At 41.5% G+C, this 20,951-nt stretch overlaps 4 protein-coding genes across 4 annotated transcripts; 3 read left to right on the forward strand and 1 right to left on the reverse strand.

Moving 5' to 3' along the window:
• The first annotated feature begins 139 nt into the window (after nt 1-139).
• On the forward strand, nt 140-7,837 carry adam9b (ADAM metallopeptidase domain 9b). Its single transcript, XM_080517657.1, has 22 exons — nt 140-239; nt 396-499; nt 587-660; nt 749-821; nt 913-983; nt 1,449-1,641; nt 1,777-1,839; nt 2,033-2,104; nt 2,205-2,374; nt 2,467-2,557; nt 3,177-3,307; nt 3,475-3,646; nt 3,898-3,987; nt 4,086-4,281; nt 4,524-4,635; nt 4,922-5,102; nt 5,287-5,373; nt 5,463-5,568; nt 6,331-6,460; nt 6,571-6,637; nt 6,774-6,817; nt 6,923-7,837. The coding sequence occupies exons 1-22, from the start codon at nt 170-172 to the stop codon at nt 7,044-7,046; spliced, it is 2,421 nt and encodes an 806-aa protein (XP_080373783.1). The 5' UTR covers nt 140-169; the 3' UTR covers nt 7,047-7,837.
• Nucleotides 7,838-9,236: 1,399 nt separating this feature from the next.
• On the forward strand, nt 9,237-11,222 carry pstk (phosphoseryl-tRNA kinase). Its single transcript, XM_080517409.1, has 6 exons — nt 9,237-9,528; nt 10,025-10,274; nt 10,354-10,555; nt 10,638-10,713; nt 10,792-10,885; nt 10,967-11,222. Exons 1-6 carry the CDS (start codon nt 9,307-9,309, stop codon nt 11,182-11,184), a joined length of 1,062 nt encoding a protein of 353 aa, XP_080373535.1. The 5' UTR covers nt 9,237-9,306; the 3' UTR covers nt 11,185-11,222.
• Nucleotides 11,223-11,380: 158 nt separating this feature from the next.
• LOC308145636 (zinc finger protein Pegasus-like) lies at nt 11,381-14,443 on the reverse strand (the record flags this gene model as incomplete). The annotated part of the gene is given in 5 exon segments (XM_080517110.1): nt 11,381-13,359; nt 14,039-14,156; nt 14,159-14,218; nt 14,221-14,272; nt 14,274-14,443. Coding segments are annotated over 5 exon segments (1,308 nt in total). The 3' UTR covers nt 11,381-12,451.
• Nucleotides 14,444-15,397: 954 nt separating this feature from the next.
• acadsb (acyl-CoA dehydrogenase short/branched chain) lies at nt 15,398-19,708 on the forward strand. Its single transcript, XM_080517109.1, has 11 exons — nt 15,398-15,527; nt 15,726-15,885; nt 15,970-16,070; nt 16,164-16,370; nt 16,460-16,630; nt 17,073-17,198; nt 17,292-17,384; nt 17,464-17,553; nt 17,640-17,777; nt 18,050-18,149; nt 18,642-19,708. Exons 1-11 carry the CDS (start codon nt 15,462-15,464, stop codon nt 18,716-18,718), a joined length of 1,329 nt encoding a protein of 442 aa, XP_080373235.1. The 5' UTR covers nt 15,398-15,461; the 3' UTR covers nt 18,719-19,708.
• Nucleotides 19,709-20,951: the final 1,243 nt, after the last annotated feature.

A 20,951-nucleotide genomic window follows, 5' to 3' on the forward strand; every position in this document is an offset into this window, starting at 1 on the left:
GATGAATGAATGTTGCTAAACAGGGCACTGCCTCTGTACTGTCTCCTGGAGTCACTGCACCTGTTTTTGGCCACGCCCCTCAAAATACACCTGGCGACAAGAGAAGGAAGTCAACCTTCGGGGGTTTGATTAGTCCAAATGGGAAGACAGTCTTGATAGTTAAACAACGATGATGGACAGAAAATACATTCTCGGCCTTTTTTTCTTGTGGTTTTTCATAAATGAGGCTGAAAACACGGGTGAGACACACCGTAGTGGGATAAGTCGATGTGTGTGTGTGTGTGTGTGTGTGTGTGTGTGTATCTTAACAAAAGAAGTCGCTGATTTATTTCGGGAAAATCATCAAAAAGTATTTAGTTGTTTTGTATATTTACCATTCTTCTTATTTTCCCTAGACGTTTTGGGTGGATTAACAGAACGGCTTTCGAAGTACTCCATTGTGAATCCTCAGGTGATTCAGAGAGCAGCACGGAGCATCAACACATCCAAACTGAAAGAGGTAGATAACCCAATTTAATGATGTATTTTTAGTATGTGTTGATATTTTATACAACACCGACCTAAAAACCTTTTTGTTTTTTTACAGAAATTTGATGATCAGATATCATATTCACTCAACATAAACGACAGGAAGCACATTCTTCATTTAAAGAAGAACACGTATGTGTAGACGTGGATAATTCTGGCATCAATTTGACTCACTTTTCGTGCTTCAGATTAAATATCCTGTCTTTTTCCTTACTGTCAGAGATTTTCTGCACCCCAAGTTTTTTCAGTATTCATCGGACTCCACCAGTAACTCATCACATCCATGGAAACATGTACGTTTATACCGATTCCTGAGGGTTGTTTTTGGTTTTTTTTTAAAGTTTACTTCTAAACCTTTTTTTTTACTTCTCTGTCCAACTGCAGTGCTATTACCATGGAGAAGCTGAAGGATATGAGAAGTCATTAGTGGCAGTGAGCACATGCTCTGGTCTCAGGTTTGGACATCCCTCTCTCATCCCAGTTTAATAGATTGGTTCTGCTTTCTAATAGATGGCGTCAGTGATTCTGATGTGGATTCTTAATAGATGAATTTCACAGGTTTTGCTTGGAAAATCAGTTTTAGTCCGTTTTAGTTTGTCTTACAAACAGGTTTGGTGTTGACACTGGGTGTGGGGGACCTGGGTTTGAAAGGTTGCAGCAGGACAGACATCCTGTTTTTTTGTCAATAAAGCCTTTAATGGGAGTTCTGGTTTGCTGTGGTGGCAGCGGCAGAACAGACAAGTCTTATTCTTTATTTTAAGTAATTACATGAAGCTGTGACACTGATTAAAGCCCTGTCTTACATTCCCCCAGCAAGATGGTCTATGAATTCGCTGCAGCTTCACAGAGCCACATGTCTGCTTTAGTAGAGTTGGAAGATTTATATCTTGATTTATCTGCTCCGCATCACCTCTCTATAGGGGTGTGATCGTCCTCGGAAACGAGACCTATGCTCTGGAGCCTGTGCCCCATTCTGCCTCCAATGACCATCTTCTGTACCTCCTGAAAGATGTGCAGTCGGAGCCCGTCACTTGTGGGGTTGTGCACGACGGTGCCACAACCCCGAGCCATGAACCCTTTGAGCCCGGCCAGTCGCTGACTTCTCTACTGCGGGTGAGGATTCTCACTAACGTTTTTTTTTTTTTTTTTTTTTGGGCATATTTGAGATGTGAACCGTTTTACAAAAAGAAGCAGGATGTAATCCTGAATGACACATTCTTGTTCTATAATGTTTCGTTTGTCCAACAGGAAAGACGCAGTTTACCGCAAACAAGCTACGTGGAGTTGGTTCTGGTTGTTGATAACATGAGGGTGAGTCCACGAGGCAATACTTTGACCTTACTGACTAATATTTGAAAAAAAAAAAATGTTTTCCCCAATATTTAAATTCCTCTTATGTGCTTCAGTCCACAGTTAATGAAATACAGCTTGCAATATTGGAATAAACTGCTTATTTGTTCCATTCCATTCCATTTTGTTTTTCTTCTCTCGCTTATTTTACCAGTATAATTTCATGAAACAAAATGAGACGGCAGTACGAGATGAGATGGTGGCAATGGCAAATCTACTGGATGGGGTGAGATTCCAAGCAGTTTGTCAAACGAAATATACTTGATTCTAAATTTAGTTTCATTCTGTATTGATCCTCTGCTTAACTTTTCACTTTGTGGTTTTAGTACTACAAGCCGTTGAACATCCGCATTGTGCTCATGGGGGTGGAGATTTTCAAGGACCGCAATCCTTTCAGTGTGGACGGCTCTCCAGGTGATGTGTTGGGGAGTTTTGTCAGGTGGAGGAAAACTTCTCTGTTACCAAAAACCAGACATGACATTGGTCAACTCATTGTGTAAGTCATTTTTTGTTTTACAGAATCTCCACAGGCTGAAATGTAGAATCAAACCTGTGACTTAATCTCTTTGTCAACCATTTCTTTGTCAGTGGTCGGCCACGGCCTTACGGAGATGGTGTACTGGGTATGGCCTTTGTGGGCGCCGTCTGCTCGATAGCTTCTTCTGGAGGAATCAATGTGGTTAGTTCAACTTCTTTTTGGCTTCTCACACCAGCCAACTCCATGTTGCCATAGCAGCATGAGCTTTTGCACGGAAACCGATGCCGGTTTAATTATTAATGGCATGTCATAGACGTGCATGTCACACTCCCAGGCTATGAACAGAACACCCTCTAGTCTAACAGGTCGGACTTGAATGTGGTCGGATGACACTCCATGACGAGGCAAATTTCTTGAAGGTTTATTTGCATTCTAATGTCTTGGCTTCACATTTAGAACACACTCGGTATATCTGGCAATTATATGGGGATTTGTCTTAAGTATGGAAATTTAAATGTTTGTATGTTCGAAATACTTTTCGGATGAATTTATCATGCTCACCATTTTTATATTTTTCTAATAAACAAAACCTTTACTTGAAATGTGCGCCTTGCCTAAGGACGCTGTGACATGTGATCATGGTGAAATAGGGGATGAAAGAGCCATTGTTTGTGTTGGAAGATTACCCACTCCACCAAAGTTCCTTGTATAATTTATGTTTAGTTGGATTGTTTCTGGAAACCTGCCAGACTATTACGTTTTTTGGGTGTTTTTGTGTCGTGATTAAAAAAAAAAAAACAATGATTTTTATTTAATGCAGTTCGGTGATGACAACTTGGCCTTTGCTTCCACTGTGGTGGCTCATGAGATGGGCCATAATATGGGCATGAATCACGACCCAGGTCGTTGCCGGTGTGACGGAGGCGCCTGCATCATGGCAGCATCTGCAAGGTAAATGTTTTCCACATATAGCCTCATACTTCACTTAGATAATTTTCTATGTTTTCATATAGCCCTCACGTGGAATACAAGGAACACACGTTGAATAAATGCAGCTGAAAATTGTTGTCAGTCTTTCCTGATTTAATATTTGAAATATTTGTGCTGTGATACTGTAGTGGTTCTACCACATTCAGCAGCTGCAGCGAGGATGAATTTGAGAGGTTTATCATTCGTGGAGGAGGAACGTGTCTGAGAAATCCACCCTCCCCATCCGATGTGGTTGACAAAGCTGAATGTGGCAATGGCCGCCTGGATTTAGGAGAGGAGTGCGACTGTGGCAAACCAGAGGTAGAGCGCCGCTCGTTGGACAAAGTCTCTCACTCTGGAAATAGGAGAAATTAATGCTATGTTGTTATTAATTTAGAATTAAGGTCGGGTTTCATTCAAATGCGGGAATGATGTGTTGCCACTGTAATATGATGTACAGTGTTTGAAGATTAAACACAATGAGAAGATTTTTACCAACTTTTTTAAGATTAATATCTAAATGAACAGGTTTGACCCTCTGCCTTTTCTAATGCGTCTTCTGTTCACAACAGGAGTGCAACAATAGATGTTGTGATGCCAACACATGTACATTTACGGCCGGGGCCGCTTGTGCTGAGGGAGCCTGCTGCGACAACTGTCAGGTATACGATCGGTTAAAAATAGGTTATGCACAACTAAAAGAACTGAATACATTTTTCCCACAAAGGCTAATATTGACAAATGTGTGTTTTGATTTCAGTTGCTCATGCTTGGAACGCCATGCAGGACGTCTGCCAACACCTGTGATCTTCCCGAGTTCTGCGATGGCAGAAGTTCATTTTGTCCTGAAGACTACTACTTGATGGATGGTCTGTCCTGTGAAAACGGCGCCGCAAACTGCTATGAAGGTCGCTGCCAGACATATGATTACCAGTGCCAGCAGCTCTTTGCACCAGGTGAAATGACTTATTTGATAGCGCTTGGGGAAAGTTCAGGATTTGCCCTCTCTGGTCAATCCTGGTTGTATTTAACCTGGATATATAACCAGAATACGTATTGTTCCAATCTGTGTAATTAACATGAAAAGTAGAACATATCAGCCTGAACTCCACTAGATTTTAGAGAAATCTAGAACCTGCAAGCTATTGGTTCACTGTTCTTGACATTTTCTTTTTTTCATGATTTCTCTTTTGAGCAGATCCTGCAAAAAAGGCAGATGATATTTGTTTCAGGCATGCAAACACTATGGGGAACCTCTTTGGAAACTGTGGCTTTACCAGCAACGGAGATCCCATAAAATGTGCAGTTGCGTAAGTATTCTGGTTTTAGTTCACCGCATGTTATGAGTTTACTTGCGGGTATAATAGAAGCCATCTGATCCAGGGAGAAAATGGTGATGTATTTGGGATAAAATAATTATGCAACAGTTGTGTAGTGGTAAGAACTCTCGCCACACCATCTAATTGTTAGTTTAGGCAAATGAGTACGTAATTCAAAAAAATAAAGTCACCCCCCCCCCCCCCCCCCCACCCACCCCTGCATTTAACTAATATTTAATTGTAAAAACTCACTGTTTATTTTGAATCTGCACCACAGAGATGCCATGTGTGGAAAGGTGCAGTGCACTAATGTGGATTTGAATAACCCCCCTCCTGGAGCCCAAGTTTCCATCTATATAGTTCAAGGAGCAACTTGTGTTAATGCAGACTTCCACTTGGGCTCAGACGTGCTTGATCCTGGCTACGTTAGGCCTGGCAGTCCTTGTGGCAAAGGAAAGGTGAGCAGATTCTTAAAAGGGAAACATTATTTTTGTTTTTTATGGGTTGTATCTCAAAGAGAATGTCAGTGGGAATTATTGTGACTTCATTTGTTCCCTAGCAGATTTCACTGACATAATTATGAAAATTAATACATTAACCGGCCTCTTTACTCTAATTTTCATGTTTTCAATTATCTTTCAGGTCTGTCTGGACTTTCACTGTGTGAATGCTTCTGCTATTGTGCCCGATTTGGATTGTAACGCTGAGACTACCTGCAACGGCCGAGGGGTAAATCCACACTCTGTGTTTTGTTTTCTCTGATCTCTCATCATCAGTCAGAAATATAGGCCTGAACCCCCCCCCCCTCCCCAAAACAGGTGTGTAATGATCAAGGAAACTGCCACTGCAATGATGGATGGGCGCCTCCCAGATGTGCCACAGCAGGGCGAGGTGGGAGCATAAACAGTGGTCCAGCAACCATGGGTAGGTTTAAATTGATGGAGATTGCAGGAGTACAAACAACTCGGACAGTCTATATTTCTCCAAATTCAATGGTACTAAATAGGGAACCATTAAAGACGCATATTTCAGGGCATCACGAGATACAGTTTTAATGGTGTGGAAGATTGTATGGCTGAAACTAACCATGTGTCAGGAAATTAGTCATTTATAGTGTTGTTCTCCAAAGGTAAAGGTAACAAACTTACTGTAATGAATGAGTATTTGGTGTTACTTTTCTAGTATGCAACTCTTCTTTCCCTTGAGTATAATTTACACAATAATGTACCATGATACATTCTGAATTAGTTATTTATAGATTGAATAGGTATAGAAATTTGGTGTTTTATGTCGGAGAAATGTTTTTTAATTGATAAAATGTATCAATTATCCTCTATTGACATTGTATTGAAACATCAAGCGATTATAAAGTATGTGTTGTTTGGGAGAAGAGTACTTTGGACTTTAACTTCATTATTTTCAGCAACGGAAGTGTTACTTGCTTTTGAGTAATACTACAGTTTTCAAGCTCTTCTTGCTTGACTCTGTTTGCTTTTGCCGCACTTTGTGACTTTGTTTTGACCTTGGAAAGTTTTGCTCAAGCTCAAATTCCATGAATATTCTATTGTTGTGTGTGTGAATATAAGTCACTGATGTTGACAGTCTAAAAAAGTTGAAAAACTATGAGGTGTTAACAACAATTTAAATATCTGGTAATATTTCTAATATCTGATCTTTTCACCACAGATCATTCACTCAGGAATGGTCTGCTGATCTTCTTCCTGTTGGTAGCTCCTGTTGTGGTCCTTGTCGTTCTGGCAATGCTCTACATCTTTAGGCGACAGTCCTTCAACCCCTGTGTGAAAAGAGGAAGGAAGTAAGCATCGACTCATCCTGAAAATATATATGCTGATTGATTTTGCTTTAACTTTACATACTTTTTTTTTTTTTTTTTAAGTAAGTTTGAAAAGAGTTGTCCTTTTTCAGGTCTCAAAACAGAAATACGACTCAACAGTCAAACACCAACGTTCAACAACCCGCTCCAGGACCTGATGTAAGCATGTTTGTTTAGCATTTAACAGTGAAAATCCATTTTTGCTATAAATGTAGACCCAATAAGGAGGAAAGAGTTTTAAGTGCATCTTAAGAAAGGGATTTAAACATACTTTTTTTCTTTTATTATATTCTAGCGCCATCATAATCCACCTCCGGTCACCTCGCCTCCTGATACTGAGTATGAATTTAATTATTTTGGTGTTCATTCACACACTAAATGCATTCATTGCACAAGCAACCCTATATAACCGATTTTCAGCTGACTTTAGTTGTGATTTATCAGTTTCAGGTATGGAGAAATGGACTACTGGAGCACAGCCGCGAATGATCCCGCTCCGCAACCACCGCCTCGTGTTCAGGGCCCCGGAGTGCCGAGACCAATCCCACCCAGACAGCCTCCCGTTTGAGTCAAATGGGATTGCAAACCTGTTACAGTAAATACAGCTCACGATTGTATTTTAAGACACTGCACAAATCATAAGGTCAATAATTTGTGTCAGCAGTTTTTTTGTTTTTTTAAAATGTTGGTCGTATTATGGGAGGAGACTTCTTAATATTTATTGAAATATGTATGTTTCGTTAAGTTTAGAAATTCCACATGCACATGAAAACTACAAACAAGAAAGAACAAAATACAGGATTTGTATTTTATATAATTTCTTTCCAAGTATTAACATTTTTTGAGTTTCAAATGAATGTTAATTATGATTTAATAAACATATAGGAATGTATTGTAAGAAATGGGCATTCACTTAATTTTTATTAATCCCTTATTTTTTTAATCACTTTACATATGAACAAACTGCAGATGTATCAGATATAGTTGTAATGCAAAAACAATTTTTTTGAGGAGTTGGGTTTTTGCTTGTGATTAAGTCGTTTGAGCCATCATGGAAGTTGTGATGCACTTTCGTCATATTCTTCTATTTGATGTATCTGATGAAACAATAACAGGCGTGTAATTTTTCACAAAAAAAATTTACTTTAATCACTATTTGTTCTCCTGGGCTTTAGAAAACCTGAACCATTTATGGACTTGATAACTAATGATTGAAAACCAGTTTTGTTAAACAATGCTCAAACCAGTTGTTAGAAACTCCTTTGTTCTGTTACCTTATTAAAATACATCTTAACTTGCTACTCCCTTTTGCAAATTGTGATTTTAAATTGACTTGTATAATAAAGTGAAAAAAACAGATGAAGCAAAAATACAAAAAAAAAGTTGTTTTTTGTTTGACCTCTTTTGGTATCTTCACCTGCTCAAGGCATTTTGTCATTTAAACATGCTTTTTTTTTTTTTAATAATGTAATTATATGTTGGGTCGATGAGTCACTGTCATCACCAATTTGTCATCCAATGAGCCCTTATACATTTGTCAATGTTTTGGCAATATTTATAATGTAATTACCGAGTGCTGATGTAGGTTTCAGAAAAAGGGTTATGGATATTCCCTAACCTGCATGTTTTCATTCTATGTTTCAACAAGCCTGATTATGATTATGTAAAGAGCAGTAAAGAGCTCCCCTTTGCAACCATCTGTGTTGCAGCTTTGAAGGAACAAAATCATACAGTACTGGGAGACACTGAACCATTTGTGTGTATTTTTACTATACCTTGAGGGCAGTCAATCTAAAAGTTTAGTTGACAGGGGTATACTATTCAGAAGTTGTTGGGTTTTTTTTGTTTGTAATAAAACTTAGATTATATTATAAATTTAGCATAATCAAAATGATAAAATAAGCTTTAGTCCAATAATGTAAAAGTTAGGCTCCTCAATCCCAATTGATTCCAGCATCTTCACTATAACATTAACAATAATATATTTAAATGTGGGAAAAAAAACCTCTTTGGTCTCTGAAAAAATGTGGCATGAAGATGGGCAGGCGCAATGTAGAAATAAGAAAATAATCCTTTATTTGTCCCACATTTGGTAAATTGACATTGTTGTGGCAACAAGTGGACAATAATACAAAAAAGTAGCAAAAGAATATGAATAATAAATGTCAAATAACTAACAACAATATATTTAAATATAGCGTAACAATATTTTACATTCTTGAATGACAATGTTGCTGGTGATCATCATCATCATCATCTTTATTGCTGACCTCGGAGTCCATAAAAAAAACAGTCACAAATACATAAAACAGATACATACAAACACATAAAACTGAGAATAAAACACTATAACAATATCAGAAATAGGACAATCACGGACAAGTAAAATGTTACCCTATTATAAAAGACACCCATACCACTGCCTCCACAAAGATGACTGGTATTTTACTGTACTATGACTGGGATTAGTCAGCAGCATTATAATAGTGTATTTCTGATTTGAAATCTACTAGAGATTAATTGATAATGCACAGAATACAATGAATAATATATACATTGCACACAAGAGAACAATATTCGGCATTAATAAGTGCAGTGTGTCATATTGTCCAGGTGTGTATTTGTCTTTATTTTGTTTTAGAACGCATTAACAATAAAGATTGTTTGAATTGAGCGTCCCACGTTCCCATTCATTGGTGCAGCGCGTAGTCGTGTCACGTGGTTTCCTGTAACGCGGAAGTAAACAAGACAAGCGGTGGAGAGCGGCACGCGCCTTCAACTATATCTATGCCTTCAACAGCTGAGTTTTTAAAGACCCCTGGTTGCACATGGCAGCAGCAGCTGGGACGGCGATAGTCGACGGGGCTCCGGGGTGCCTGTGTGTCCTCTGCGGGCTGCCTGCAGCCGGGAAGTCCTCTCTGGCTCTCGGGCTGCTCGGTGCCGCCGCACAGCGCGGGTGGAGAGCCGCCGCGCTGCAGTACGACCACCTGATCCCGGATCGGGCTTTTCGGACCCTGGCAGTGGAGGACGGAGGCAAACTCGAAGACATGGTGAAGAGTTAACGGCTCATCTGCGTTTCTTTTCTTCATATCGTTTCACGCACTTTCTGTGAAACGTGATGTCTTCTGATTAAATCCAATAAACTGGAAAAACACCTGATCCTATTCCAGATTTGTTGGGATACGGTCTCTTTCATGACACGGTCTCACTCATGACTCACAAAAAGTTATAATATATAATATATTTGGATTTCTGGTGAAACGTATAAAATGTATGTGTGTTTTTAATTGTGTTTTGTGATAATCGACACATTGTAAAATACAGAAACTTTAAAAACATAACTTTCTATGTTTTCTATTTTCTATATATTTGTCTATGATGTTGCAAAAGAAAAAGTCCTAAATAAAGGGCAGAACCCAAAAGGCCACTATGATGTTCATAGTATTGAACGTACGAATAACAATGGCTTTTTAGTAAATTTACAGTATGCATTAAGTTCATCTCTTATTCAAACGTTTTACCGCTGGTCGGATTTCTTCTCTGCAGCACAGCGAGTGGAAGCTCCACAGGCAAGCCGTGTTGCAGCGTCTGGAGCAGTTCTTGAGGAAGCCTGTGGAAATGACGGCAGAACAACCGAGCAGCTCTCGCATCAACGCCGACGCCTGGAAGCACTGCACTAAAGCTTTGCTCCGTCCTGAAGGTTCGAACGAAGAGCCAGCCCCTCTTCTCTTTCTGCTGGACGACAACTTCTATTATCCAAGCATGAGATATGAAGTCTGCCAGCTTGCAAGAAAGTGTAAGTGCCGCTTTTGGCCGGCAAAGATTGTGTTTATTCTGCATTCCAGGTGGTTGAAGATTGTTGGGTGTCGCTGCAGGTTCGCTGGGTTTCTGCCAGGTGTATCTCCAGTGTGATTTGGAGTCGTGCGTCGGCAGAAACCAGAGCAGGTCCACACCGGTCCCCACTGAAGTGATATTGGATATGGTAAAGCGTTTGGAGCCTCCAAATCCAGAGAAGAACTCGTGGGAGAAGCAGAGCATCTCACTGAACACGACTGAGAATTTATCTGAATGTGACATGTAAGAGAGTTGGACTATTCACACAAATAAAGCTTGTATACATACGTCAGATTTTTTTTTTTTAATTCTCTTTCATCCTCAGTAAAACGGTGATGGACTTGATCTCCTCTGCGCTGAGTAACCCACTGAGTCCAGCTGAGGAGAACACCGAGCAGAAGGTGTAACAAATGAAGTCCGTGACGCACGACGGTAGACGTAAACTACAATCTGCAAGAGTGTGTGTTTATGTGTTGCAGGAAGCCGACCGACTGAAATGTGCCAGCAGTGTGACCCACCAGGCCGACCAGGCCTGTCGACGCTTAATCTCTGAAGCCATGAAGACTGCGAGAGGTCCGGTGACGCTTCACGTCTGATGGAACACAGCGCAATTTCACAGCGAGCCTCAATATTGTTTTGTTTCCCTTTTTTTAGAAAATCGTCTCTCTTCTGAACACATGAGGACTTTGGCGACTCGGCTGAACGAGACCAAAGCAACATTTCTCCAAAACCTACGGACACAAGTCCTGGAAGAAGTGCCTTTCATGGCGGAAGAGGACGTTGATGTGGAACTTGTGGTGAAAAGAGCAGTGGCCATTTTTGATGACAAAAGGAAGGAAATTCTATTGAGGATCATCAACGATCACAAATGACTTTTTTTTTTATACAAATCATAAATTACATTAAAGTGAATGTCAAATGCAATTTATTGTCATTATTTTCAGAATACTGCAGAACTACCAAGACACATTAAAACAAAGTCAAAATGGATCTTTTTTTTTCTCCCAGTTTTATTTATGAAATAATGAACTGAAAGTGGGTCGATATATCGACACACTTTTCCTGCAAACATGGTACAATATAGGATTCAGCAATTAAGAAAATGGTCACTTTTTATGGCCAATTTTGGTCAATAACATACAAACTAGTTGAGGTGCCAATTAAATCTTTTACATTTGGCCAAGATTTACATACATTAGATCAATTTCAGACTGATGTATAAATTAAAAGCAGACAACATAAATGAATTGCAAAGTAACATTACTTAATATTACGCATAACGGTGCAACAGTTCAACCCCAAAACATATGGCAACAGCAACTTTGTGCTTTAGTACTACAAACATATATATATATATAGTGCCACAAAATTACTAAACTTTTTTTTAAAAGCACAAGAGTTAATAACAGAGTAAAACACTGAGATGTTGCTCGAATATGATCGATTTGGTTATCACTGTAACCAAGACAACAGGTATAACTAACGAACAGCAAACTGTTTCAATTCTATTTGTTATTTGATGTGAAGCATCCTGCTTTAGTTTCTCCAGATAATTCCAGTAAGAAGGAATCTCCTGTGTGTAAATGCACAAACCGGACAACCTCACTGTGAAACGAAAGCTGGGTAAGTTTTAATAGTTTAAGTGCCAACTAAAATACGGCTGTGAAAAAAAAAAGTGTAAGTTATTAAAGCACGGAGTGTCTTCAAAAAATAAACTATGATTTGCCAAAGAAGAAACCTGGCATTGGCAAATAACACTGGTGAGAAGGAGTTGCTCATGGTGATATCCTTGGAGAAGGCAGCTATGCTGTTAAAACAGGTTTTAGTGCATTTTTATATCCATCCCTACATGTTCTTTATCCAACTTGGGAGCCAAACTCAGCTGACGACACAGAGGCCTTCGCATCGTGGTACAAGAGTTCTAACCACTGTGCAGCCGGTTTGCACATTCACAGCTGAAGTGGAAAAATTCAAGTGCGGAGTCATATAGAGAGAGCAAGTCACCCATCTCCTGACTCTACACTTAATAAAAAAATGGCTTGCTGTAAGAAACCATTCAAATGTGCTCATTTCACATATAAATAACTTCTCAGGAAAAACGACGAATTTCAGTCGGATGTGTACATGTTGCAAAAACACTTACTGCTTATGCTGGCCGCGGGCGAAATGGCAGGCAAAGTCGTATTTGTCTATGCACATGTGACCACAGATGTTGCACTGGAACGGCTGTTCATAGCCGTGGCAGCCCATGTGGATGGTGTAGAGAATATTGTCGGAGAAGCGGATGTCACAGTGCTGACATTTCTGTAGGAGCTGCTCGTCGGCGGCCGCCAGCGCGGCGGTGGGCGTGCTCGGCTGGCTGTTGCTGACACTGGCCGTGAGGGGGTTCATGCTGTTCTCAAAGTCCAGGCAGGGGACCGGACTGCAAGCGTGGTGGCCGGAGTGAGGAGATCCCTGCGCCCCGTTTAAACACGCCACCTGCTCACTGGAGATGTGCTGTATGAGGATGGGCTTCTCTTCTCTGAGGGACTCGCCGTCTGGGGACGCGGGAGCCTGAGACTCCGGGTGAAGGTCGGCCAACTGGCCGGCGAGGGTCGACAGTTGATCCAGCGGGTTCTTAAAAGTCAAGCCGTTCATACTCCTCATGTGAGATTCGTTGTCATCCATCCTGGGAGGGTTCTTGTACTCACCGCCATTTGAATGGTGGCCCTTGTGAGACAGGTCAGTCAAGTAATCGGCCTTTGGCATGACCATGGACGACGGGTTGAAATTGATGAGGAGCCGCCGGCTGAAACCAAGCGAGCCTGTCCTCTTCTGCAAAGAGCTCAGCACTCTCTTATTAGTGAAAGGGGAGCGCATGACTCTGGTCGGCAGGAGCTTGTGGCGCCGCCGCCGGTGATGCGACAGGTTGCTGCGGTCGCTACACCGAAAGGTGCAGAGGTCACACTTGTATGGCTTCTCTCCCGTGTGCGAGCGCATGTGGGCTTCCAGGTGACGCTCGTACGCGGAGGCGAAGGGGCACAGCTGGCAGCGGTGAGGCTTTTCTCCTGGAGGAAGGAACATTAAATGATTCCAACAAGTAATCGTAGAACAAGGCAGTTCTGCCACATTAAGGGTTTATCTCCTGCGTCGGTCTCCAACTGCAAGGCACCCGTTTTAAATCAGTATTTAGACAAGACTAGGAGTGGATGAATGTGCTTGATGCCCTCTACAAACGGCGCGATTGTAACAGTCTTATCAGTTCACAGCGAGCTACACTGTACAACATAACGTTTGGTGTGGGCGGATGAAAACACAGGCTGAATCGTAGCTTATGATGCACGCGAGTCAATACGATTATGCAAAATTAAAACGTCATCCATTCACGCCATCCATTCACGGAAAAGAAATGAGTGAAACGTAAACATAGCCCTCGGCCGAGTGGCATTCATGTGCTTGGAGAGAAATCCCCCAAAAGTTTTGGTTTACGGCCACATTCTTTGTTTGACATTTTTCCATTGTAGCTGCAAAGCATCTATTTGAGTGTAGCACTGACCAGTATGTCATTCGTGCTGCATTTCTATTGGCTGCTTAGTTGACGAAGGTTGTAACTGTAGTCCACAATCAACCCAAATGTCTGACAATGTCAAGATTTTATTGCAGGTTGTCCCTGGTCCCTGGTCCCTAGACCCCCCCCCCCCCCCCCCCCCCCCCCCCCCCCCCCAGTACCCAAGAGGGATCACTGACCTGTGTGGATGCGTATATGCTCAATCAGACGAGCCATGCCCTTGTTGGCATAGCTGCAGTAACTGCACTTGTATTTCCCGTCGCAGGTCCTCTCCAGGCCGTCCACCTGAACGGTCTGGGCCCATCCTCCACCGGCAGGCTCACCTCCACCGAGGGGGGATCCAGGCCATTCTGCTCACACCTTGGGCGACTATAAACACCAACACAATTCGAATCGTCGTACTTCCCCCTTCAAGAGATACCAGACAGCCCCTGTGTGTGATTCCCACCGGCTTGATACGGCTCCGGCGCCTCCTTCTCCCCACAAACAGAGCCTGAATCATGTTGACATGCTGGGGTCTGCTGAGACAGGTACTCCTGGAATTCCTTCACAAAATCAACCGGCTCAGACTTGACCTCTTCCATGGTTCCTCTGCTCAGCTGAACCTGAAAGAGGTCCAGATATAAGGAGTGAGCAGGGAACAAATCCAGCTTCGACAGCTGACAGCTGTTAGCCTCCTGCGGCTAATGTTACCACACACGGAGTTGTGAAACAAAACATATTCGAGGTTAGCCATTAGCATCAGCGTTACCGTCATCTAAATACTCGTTTCTCATTTTAGACACGCACATTTGAAGTAATATCTCTCAAGCATCTTACCTGTCAGCGACAGATTACATTAACAGTCATGCAAACAGAAGAGGCTGTGCGGTGAGTTTATTAGTTAAAATCGTTACCTGGTGAACCAATGACGGTGTTTCTGATTAACTGGTTTCCGTGTTAACTGGTGACCAACTTCCGCTAGCCTCAGTGGTTGCTGCTTTCAAAAGGTAGGACAGACACTTCGAAACTTTATTATAAATGCGTTGAGACGGCGTTCGCCAGGACAACTACGAATTCGTGTCAGATTTTTAGCATGTGCTGTTACTAGCAGCAAGAACGACGGACGTTAAAGGGAGTAGGACGCCAGATAACATGGAAACCAGTGATTCCGAAACACTAAACTGTTTCCGGTTAACAATTTGGTCCTCAAACTCAACCGTTGCCTTCATGGACCATCTGGAGAAAAAATATTCACTTCAAGTTTCGGTTAAATAACTTTCCGAAAATATATAATCAATGTTTTGATCATTTATTGTACACACCTTTTTTTTTTTTATAATATCGATATCTTGTAGGTCCTTTGTTTAACGCACTTGAGTATCAACGATTTCACAGCAATAAATCCCTTATTACTGTTTAAACAGTATTTTCTCATTTTTATCATACAAAACATTACATACACGATATTTTAAAATTTAGAATTACACATTTTATCCAAGCTAAATTGTCAAAGCTTATTTTATTGCATTACCTCCATGAAGCTGTTGTTTCTGCTCCAGTCCGACAGGTGGCGGTCAATGTCTGTAAGGTGGTTGTTTTAAACCAGAGAACAAGCGGCGGATGTTATGTAAACATTTTGTAACAACCATCATGGCTGCGACGCCTTTGGTTCGGATTCTCTCAAAGGTGAGATTGACTTTATTGACATCTTTATCTGTCGCTTTAATATGATATTTACATGCACGTCGGCACTCTTTCCCGACAAATGAAGTTATTTATCCTTGAGTTACACAAGAGGCTAATGCTGCTAATCATGCTAACACTTGGAAAGCAACGCTTGGCAGATCTGTAAAGCAGCGATGCATGTTTTCTGTTGCTTCTCAGTCCTTCAGACAGATCTCTCGGCCATGGGCAACATGTCAGGTTGGATGGAGAAGCAGCTCCACCAGATCTGCCCCAGATATGTCTTCAGATGAGGCCAGAAGAGTCTGCTTCCCTCCACTGCAGACTTACTCCGAGGAGGAGACCATGATGAGGGACGCGGGTGAGCAGGAAATATTGTTTTAAGTTGCTGCTGAGAGCTGAGAAGTAAAGCTCTCTGACACTGAGCGTTTGTCTCGCTTCATAGTGAAGAAGTATGCACAAGACTGCATCGCTCCACATGTGTCAAAGATGGATGAGAATTCTTCCATGACTGATGAAGTGATCAAATCCCTCTTCGAACAGGGTGTATGTAACACCTCGTCTCGTGACAGATCATTAGATGTCATTTCCACACATGTATTTCCCCTGAATTCAGTCTTGATGCTTTTCCTTTCACAGCTCATGGGCATTGAAATTGACCCAGATTATGGTGGCACCGGCTCCACCTTCTTCTCCTCCATCCTCGTCATTGAAGAGCTGGCGAAGGTGGACCCCTCTGTGGCGGTGCTCTGTGACATCCAGAACACACTGATCAACACGCTGCTTGCCAAACTTGGTAGCCCAGCTCAGAAAGAGAAGTATCTCAGCCGACTGTCCACTGACATGGTGATTTCATCCGACCTTCTCACGACAGAAGACTCCCGTGACTGAAACAGTCACATGATTAAGTGTTTGTTTTTTCTTATGTGTGACAGGTTGGGAGCTTCTGTCTCTCTGAAGCAGAATCGGGGAGTGACGCCTTCGCTCTGAAGACGCGTGCCGAAAAACACAAGGACTATTACATAATAAATGGCTCCAAGATGTGGATCAGTAACGCAGAGCATGCAGGCGTGTTCCTGGTGATGGCCAACGTGGATCCTTCTGCTGTGAGTGTCATGTTTCAATTCTAGGATTCTACCAGTTATTCAATTTGTGGATTTAAAAATATTGTCACGGCACAGTAATTAAATCTGAACCGCTTCAGTATTTCTTTGAATTGTTTCAGTTTTAATCAATGACATTTTACTATTGGAGAATCAATTCTATTTCATACTGCAAACTGGATTTTCCATGGGGAAAAAAAATCTGTTCTTAAACATCAGTTTGGTTGAATATAAATATAGAACTTATAAACTCAAAATGACTTGCTGGGTGGAATTCAGGCCTAATTTACAGAATATCTAGTAAAGGTAACTATTATAGACGTGACTGGGGTATGTATATATACTGTATATATTCCACACATCTTGTAATACCCAGTTACAGTATGTTCACCTGAAACTGTAAGCAATAATAGTAATTATTGTGTTTTGGGGTTTTGTTTTGCAGGGATACCGGGGCATTACCTGCTTTCTTGTTGACGGGGACACGGAGGGGCTCGAGATTTGCAAAAAGGAAAACAAGCTTGGCCTGCGTGCGTCTTCCACCTGCCCTCTGAACTTGGACAATGTCAAAGTGATTCCAAATACTTTGAACGACACCGAACTAACAGCAGCTCGCTCCATACATTTAGTGTTCTTTTTACCAAGCCCCTGCTCTCTGTCGTAGGTACCAGAGACAAACATCTTGGGCGAGATCGGCCAAGGGTACAAGTACGCCATCGGAATGTTAAATGAGGGCAGGATTGGAATTGCAGCTCAGGTAAAAACCATCAGACGTGTTTAAGTACGTCTCAGATGGAGCCGTTCATTGTTGCTGATCCTGTTTGTCCCTGTTCCAGATGGTGGGCCTGGCGCAGGGCTGCTTTGACCACACCATCCCGTACACCAGACAGAGAGTGCAGTTCGGGAAGCGCATCTTTGACTTCCAGGTTGCGACTTCGCTTCTAATGATCATCCCGTAAGTTTACTGTTCGGCCATTTCTCACGGTGTTTTCCGGTTCGTTGTACTTTTCAGGGCATGCAGCACCAAATAGCTCACGTGGCGACGCAGATTGAAGCTGCCCGACTGCTGACGTACAACGCCGCTCGTCTGAAAGAAGCAGGGAGGCCGTTCATTAAAGAGGCCTGCATGGCTAAATATTTCAGTGCAGAGGTGAGCTTTTACCTGATTCACTGGCTCTTGAGTAAGATGACAATACTTGGATATTTTAACAGTAGTTAATACATCATGTCAATGCATATACACTTTCTTACATCATTTCTCTGATGCTTTTTGTTTCAGTCAAACTTGAATTTATATCTTTATATTTTATTAACTTAGCTGTATTTACTTGTATTTGTGGCGCTGTTAATTTTCCCGCAAGGCAGTGTGATCATTAAAGTACAAATTCACCACATCGTTGGATCTTTTGTTTCCGTTTACAGGTTGCAACCCTGACTACATCAAAATGCATCGAATGGATGGGAGGAGTCGGCTTCACGAAAGACTACCCCATCGAGAAATACTACAGAGATTGTAAAATCGGTGAGCCCCACACAACAATTGTACTCCGACTCCATAAGTCCAGGCGCCTTTTGCATCGTTCCACACGTTCAGGCTGGAGTTTGGGTCGATGCTGTTGAGACAATATGTAGTTTGTGTTGCTGCCCTGGGAAAAGGACCCCCCCCCCCCTGTGAAGGTCAGGTGGAGTTGTGTGTGATTGGACCGCGGTGGGGCGGGGAGGGAGAAGCCCTGATAGTCGGAGCTGTAATCGGACTCTCCGGGAATTCCCCTGCCCGACCCCACTCGGAGTGCCATTATAGCAGCGCGCAGGCAAAGGCGCTGCCTGTGCAAAATGTCCCTTTCTTTCATCGCCGCCATTTTGGCTCCCCGGTTTCTCTGGCAGACGGCGCGGAATAATAAACCTCGTCCTCCTGGTGGCGAAAGCTGCAGATTAACGTACCGCGTATTGGATGTTGTCTTGTGCAGCAGGTATTCATTCTAATGCGTTTGTTTTGTTGTGTTTCTTTGTGCAGGCACCATTTACGAGGGGACAACGAATGTCCAGCTTTCCACCATGGCCAAGTTTATTGACAAGGAGTACGACTACTGAAACCACCTGGCACTTTATGTTAAGCTTGGTTTCTGCGCGAAATGCACATTTACAGATATGTAATCCAACATTGCATTGATGCACATTGTATCGACTGCCACCCTCGGAGTTGGCACTCATTCACGAGTGGATTATCAGCGTCGCCTTGCCTCAGTGCGGCGCACCGTCTCTTCTGTTTGCAGTATTCCAACTTGATCTCCCAAATCGATCATCACAATGGCAGAAATGTCCACCATCTATTTCTTAAACAATGTTTTAACACCATCATGTGAGAATAAACGCTTGTAAAAGCAGTGATGTTATAGTTGTTTTAGCTTTGTTGCAAAGCTAGCCATCTTCCTAAGAGACTCCCATCCTGCAGTTTGAGGTGACATTTAATTGAATATTACATTATTTAATACCCGCATTATTGAGGAATTTTCCAAGCCCCGACCGCACTGAAGAAATTAAACTTTGAAAAGTGCCAGTGGTTCCTACTAAGTATTCATATTTCCTAATATTTAGTAAACAAAAAAAAAAGTACTTTGTAACTCCAGACTTCTTTTTTTTTCTTTTAGAAAGTTGGTAAAATGCTTTCAGTTGTAAAGATTCGACTCTTTAATCAACAGATATCATGTTGTTATAAACTTGCGAAACATCATCATGGTCGTTACTGATATTTTGGTTACACTTGACACTTTGTATGTCCAACTTTCTCTTGTAAATGTCCAGTCTTTGTTGATTTTTTAAAACTTTTTAGCACCTTTATCCACCGTTGTTTTACTTCTAGTTGAGATGTAGTTTTGAATTGTTTAAGAATAAGATATTGTGACATTAGAGAGATTCGAACTCGTTCAAATGTTTGAGTGCCTTCAGAAAATCTGTTACTGCAATCCGGTGTGATTTATTTTGTTCTCAATAATGCTGTGTGGGATTGTTTTGGTTACACACCAAGCAATTACCTGGAAACGATTATTATTATGATTATTATGTATTAAATATGATTGCTGCAATCAAGTGGGTCTTCTGTTTGTGTGTTATGTCAGGTTTTCCCACTAGATGGCAGTATTTCCTTTGACGTTAGTTTTCTGCAGCCTTTCACTGAAAGAGGCGTCAATTGTGTCTTTTAATAGCCTGTCACCTCTAATGACATCTTATATGAATTTGATTATGTCGGTGCTTCAGAAGAAGAGAGGCTGCCTTTCATAATTAAGTCATTGATAATTTTGTATCTGAGCATGATTACATCTCCGAGTTTAACTACCTTATTTTACACATTAGCGCTGCGTGAATGGTTATCTATAACCGTTTAAAAAAAAACTTCATTTTTGAAGATGCAAGTTTAGTAAAAAGCCACAATTCATTCACAGTACTTGGTATTTATGAAGAGGTGTGAAATGATATAAATCCATAACATTAACCGGAGTCAAATGCAAGTGGAGAGGTCGTTTTAATTTAAACATAAAGGGCAGGTTCACCAGCTCTTCAGAGATGGATATGTTGAACAATACATTTATTCAACACACCACTTACAGGATATCCTGCAAGACAATGTAAATCTATAAAATACATGTTTTGATCATATAATCTCACTTCCACATACATGTTTTGTGAGGATTCTTGTTCATCTCCAGTGAGAACAGTTTCCAATTTTCTCAGCAATGGTAATATGTGAAGTATAATCGTTACTTATCAATACCGGTCATCACCAAAATGGTTTGAATAATCCAGATATAAGGATAATATCTTGGTGACACTGTGAAGTGAACCTGAATTATTCTTAAACTTGCACAAAAAAAAAACCCCAACATAAAACAATATTCATAGATCAGCTCCATGACAGAAGAGCTTCCGAGAAGCATAATTCCAAAAGCACTTGATTACCCAAACGAAAAAACGCAGGCCTGTGTTGGCATCATTGATTGAGTGTACTTTGATTTCCCCTCTTGTCCACCCTGACTCATGCAGATCCTCTGTTTAATGAGCATAATCAGATGAAAACACAGCTATCTGTTTTTCACTTTGCCTTGGGAAAAAATGGAAAAAAAAAGAAAAAAGGCAGCTCGGGCTGCCTCTTTCTCCGCCCCCATCTTTAACACAGCGGTGAGACCTCTAATTATGCAGAGATTCAAGTAGCTGTTCACAAAACACCATGTTGTCCTTTGGAGCTGGAGAGCGCTCCATGAGCTAAAAGGACAGGCTGCATATTTGTAGGTTGAGCAAATTCAATTCGTCTGATTAGTTCTCTGCATAT

This window comes from Blennius ocellaris, assembly GCF_963422515.1.
Source record: "Blennius ocellaris genome assembly, chromosome: 21".
Classification (NCBI taxonomy): domain Eukaryota; kingdom Metazoa; phylum Chordata; class Actinopteri; order Blenniiformes; family Blenniidae; genus Blennius; species Blennius ocellaris.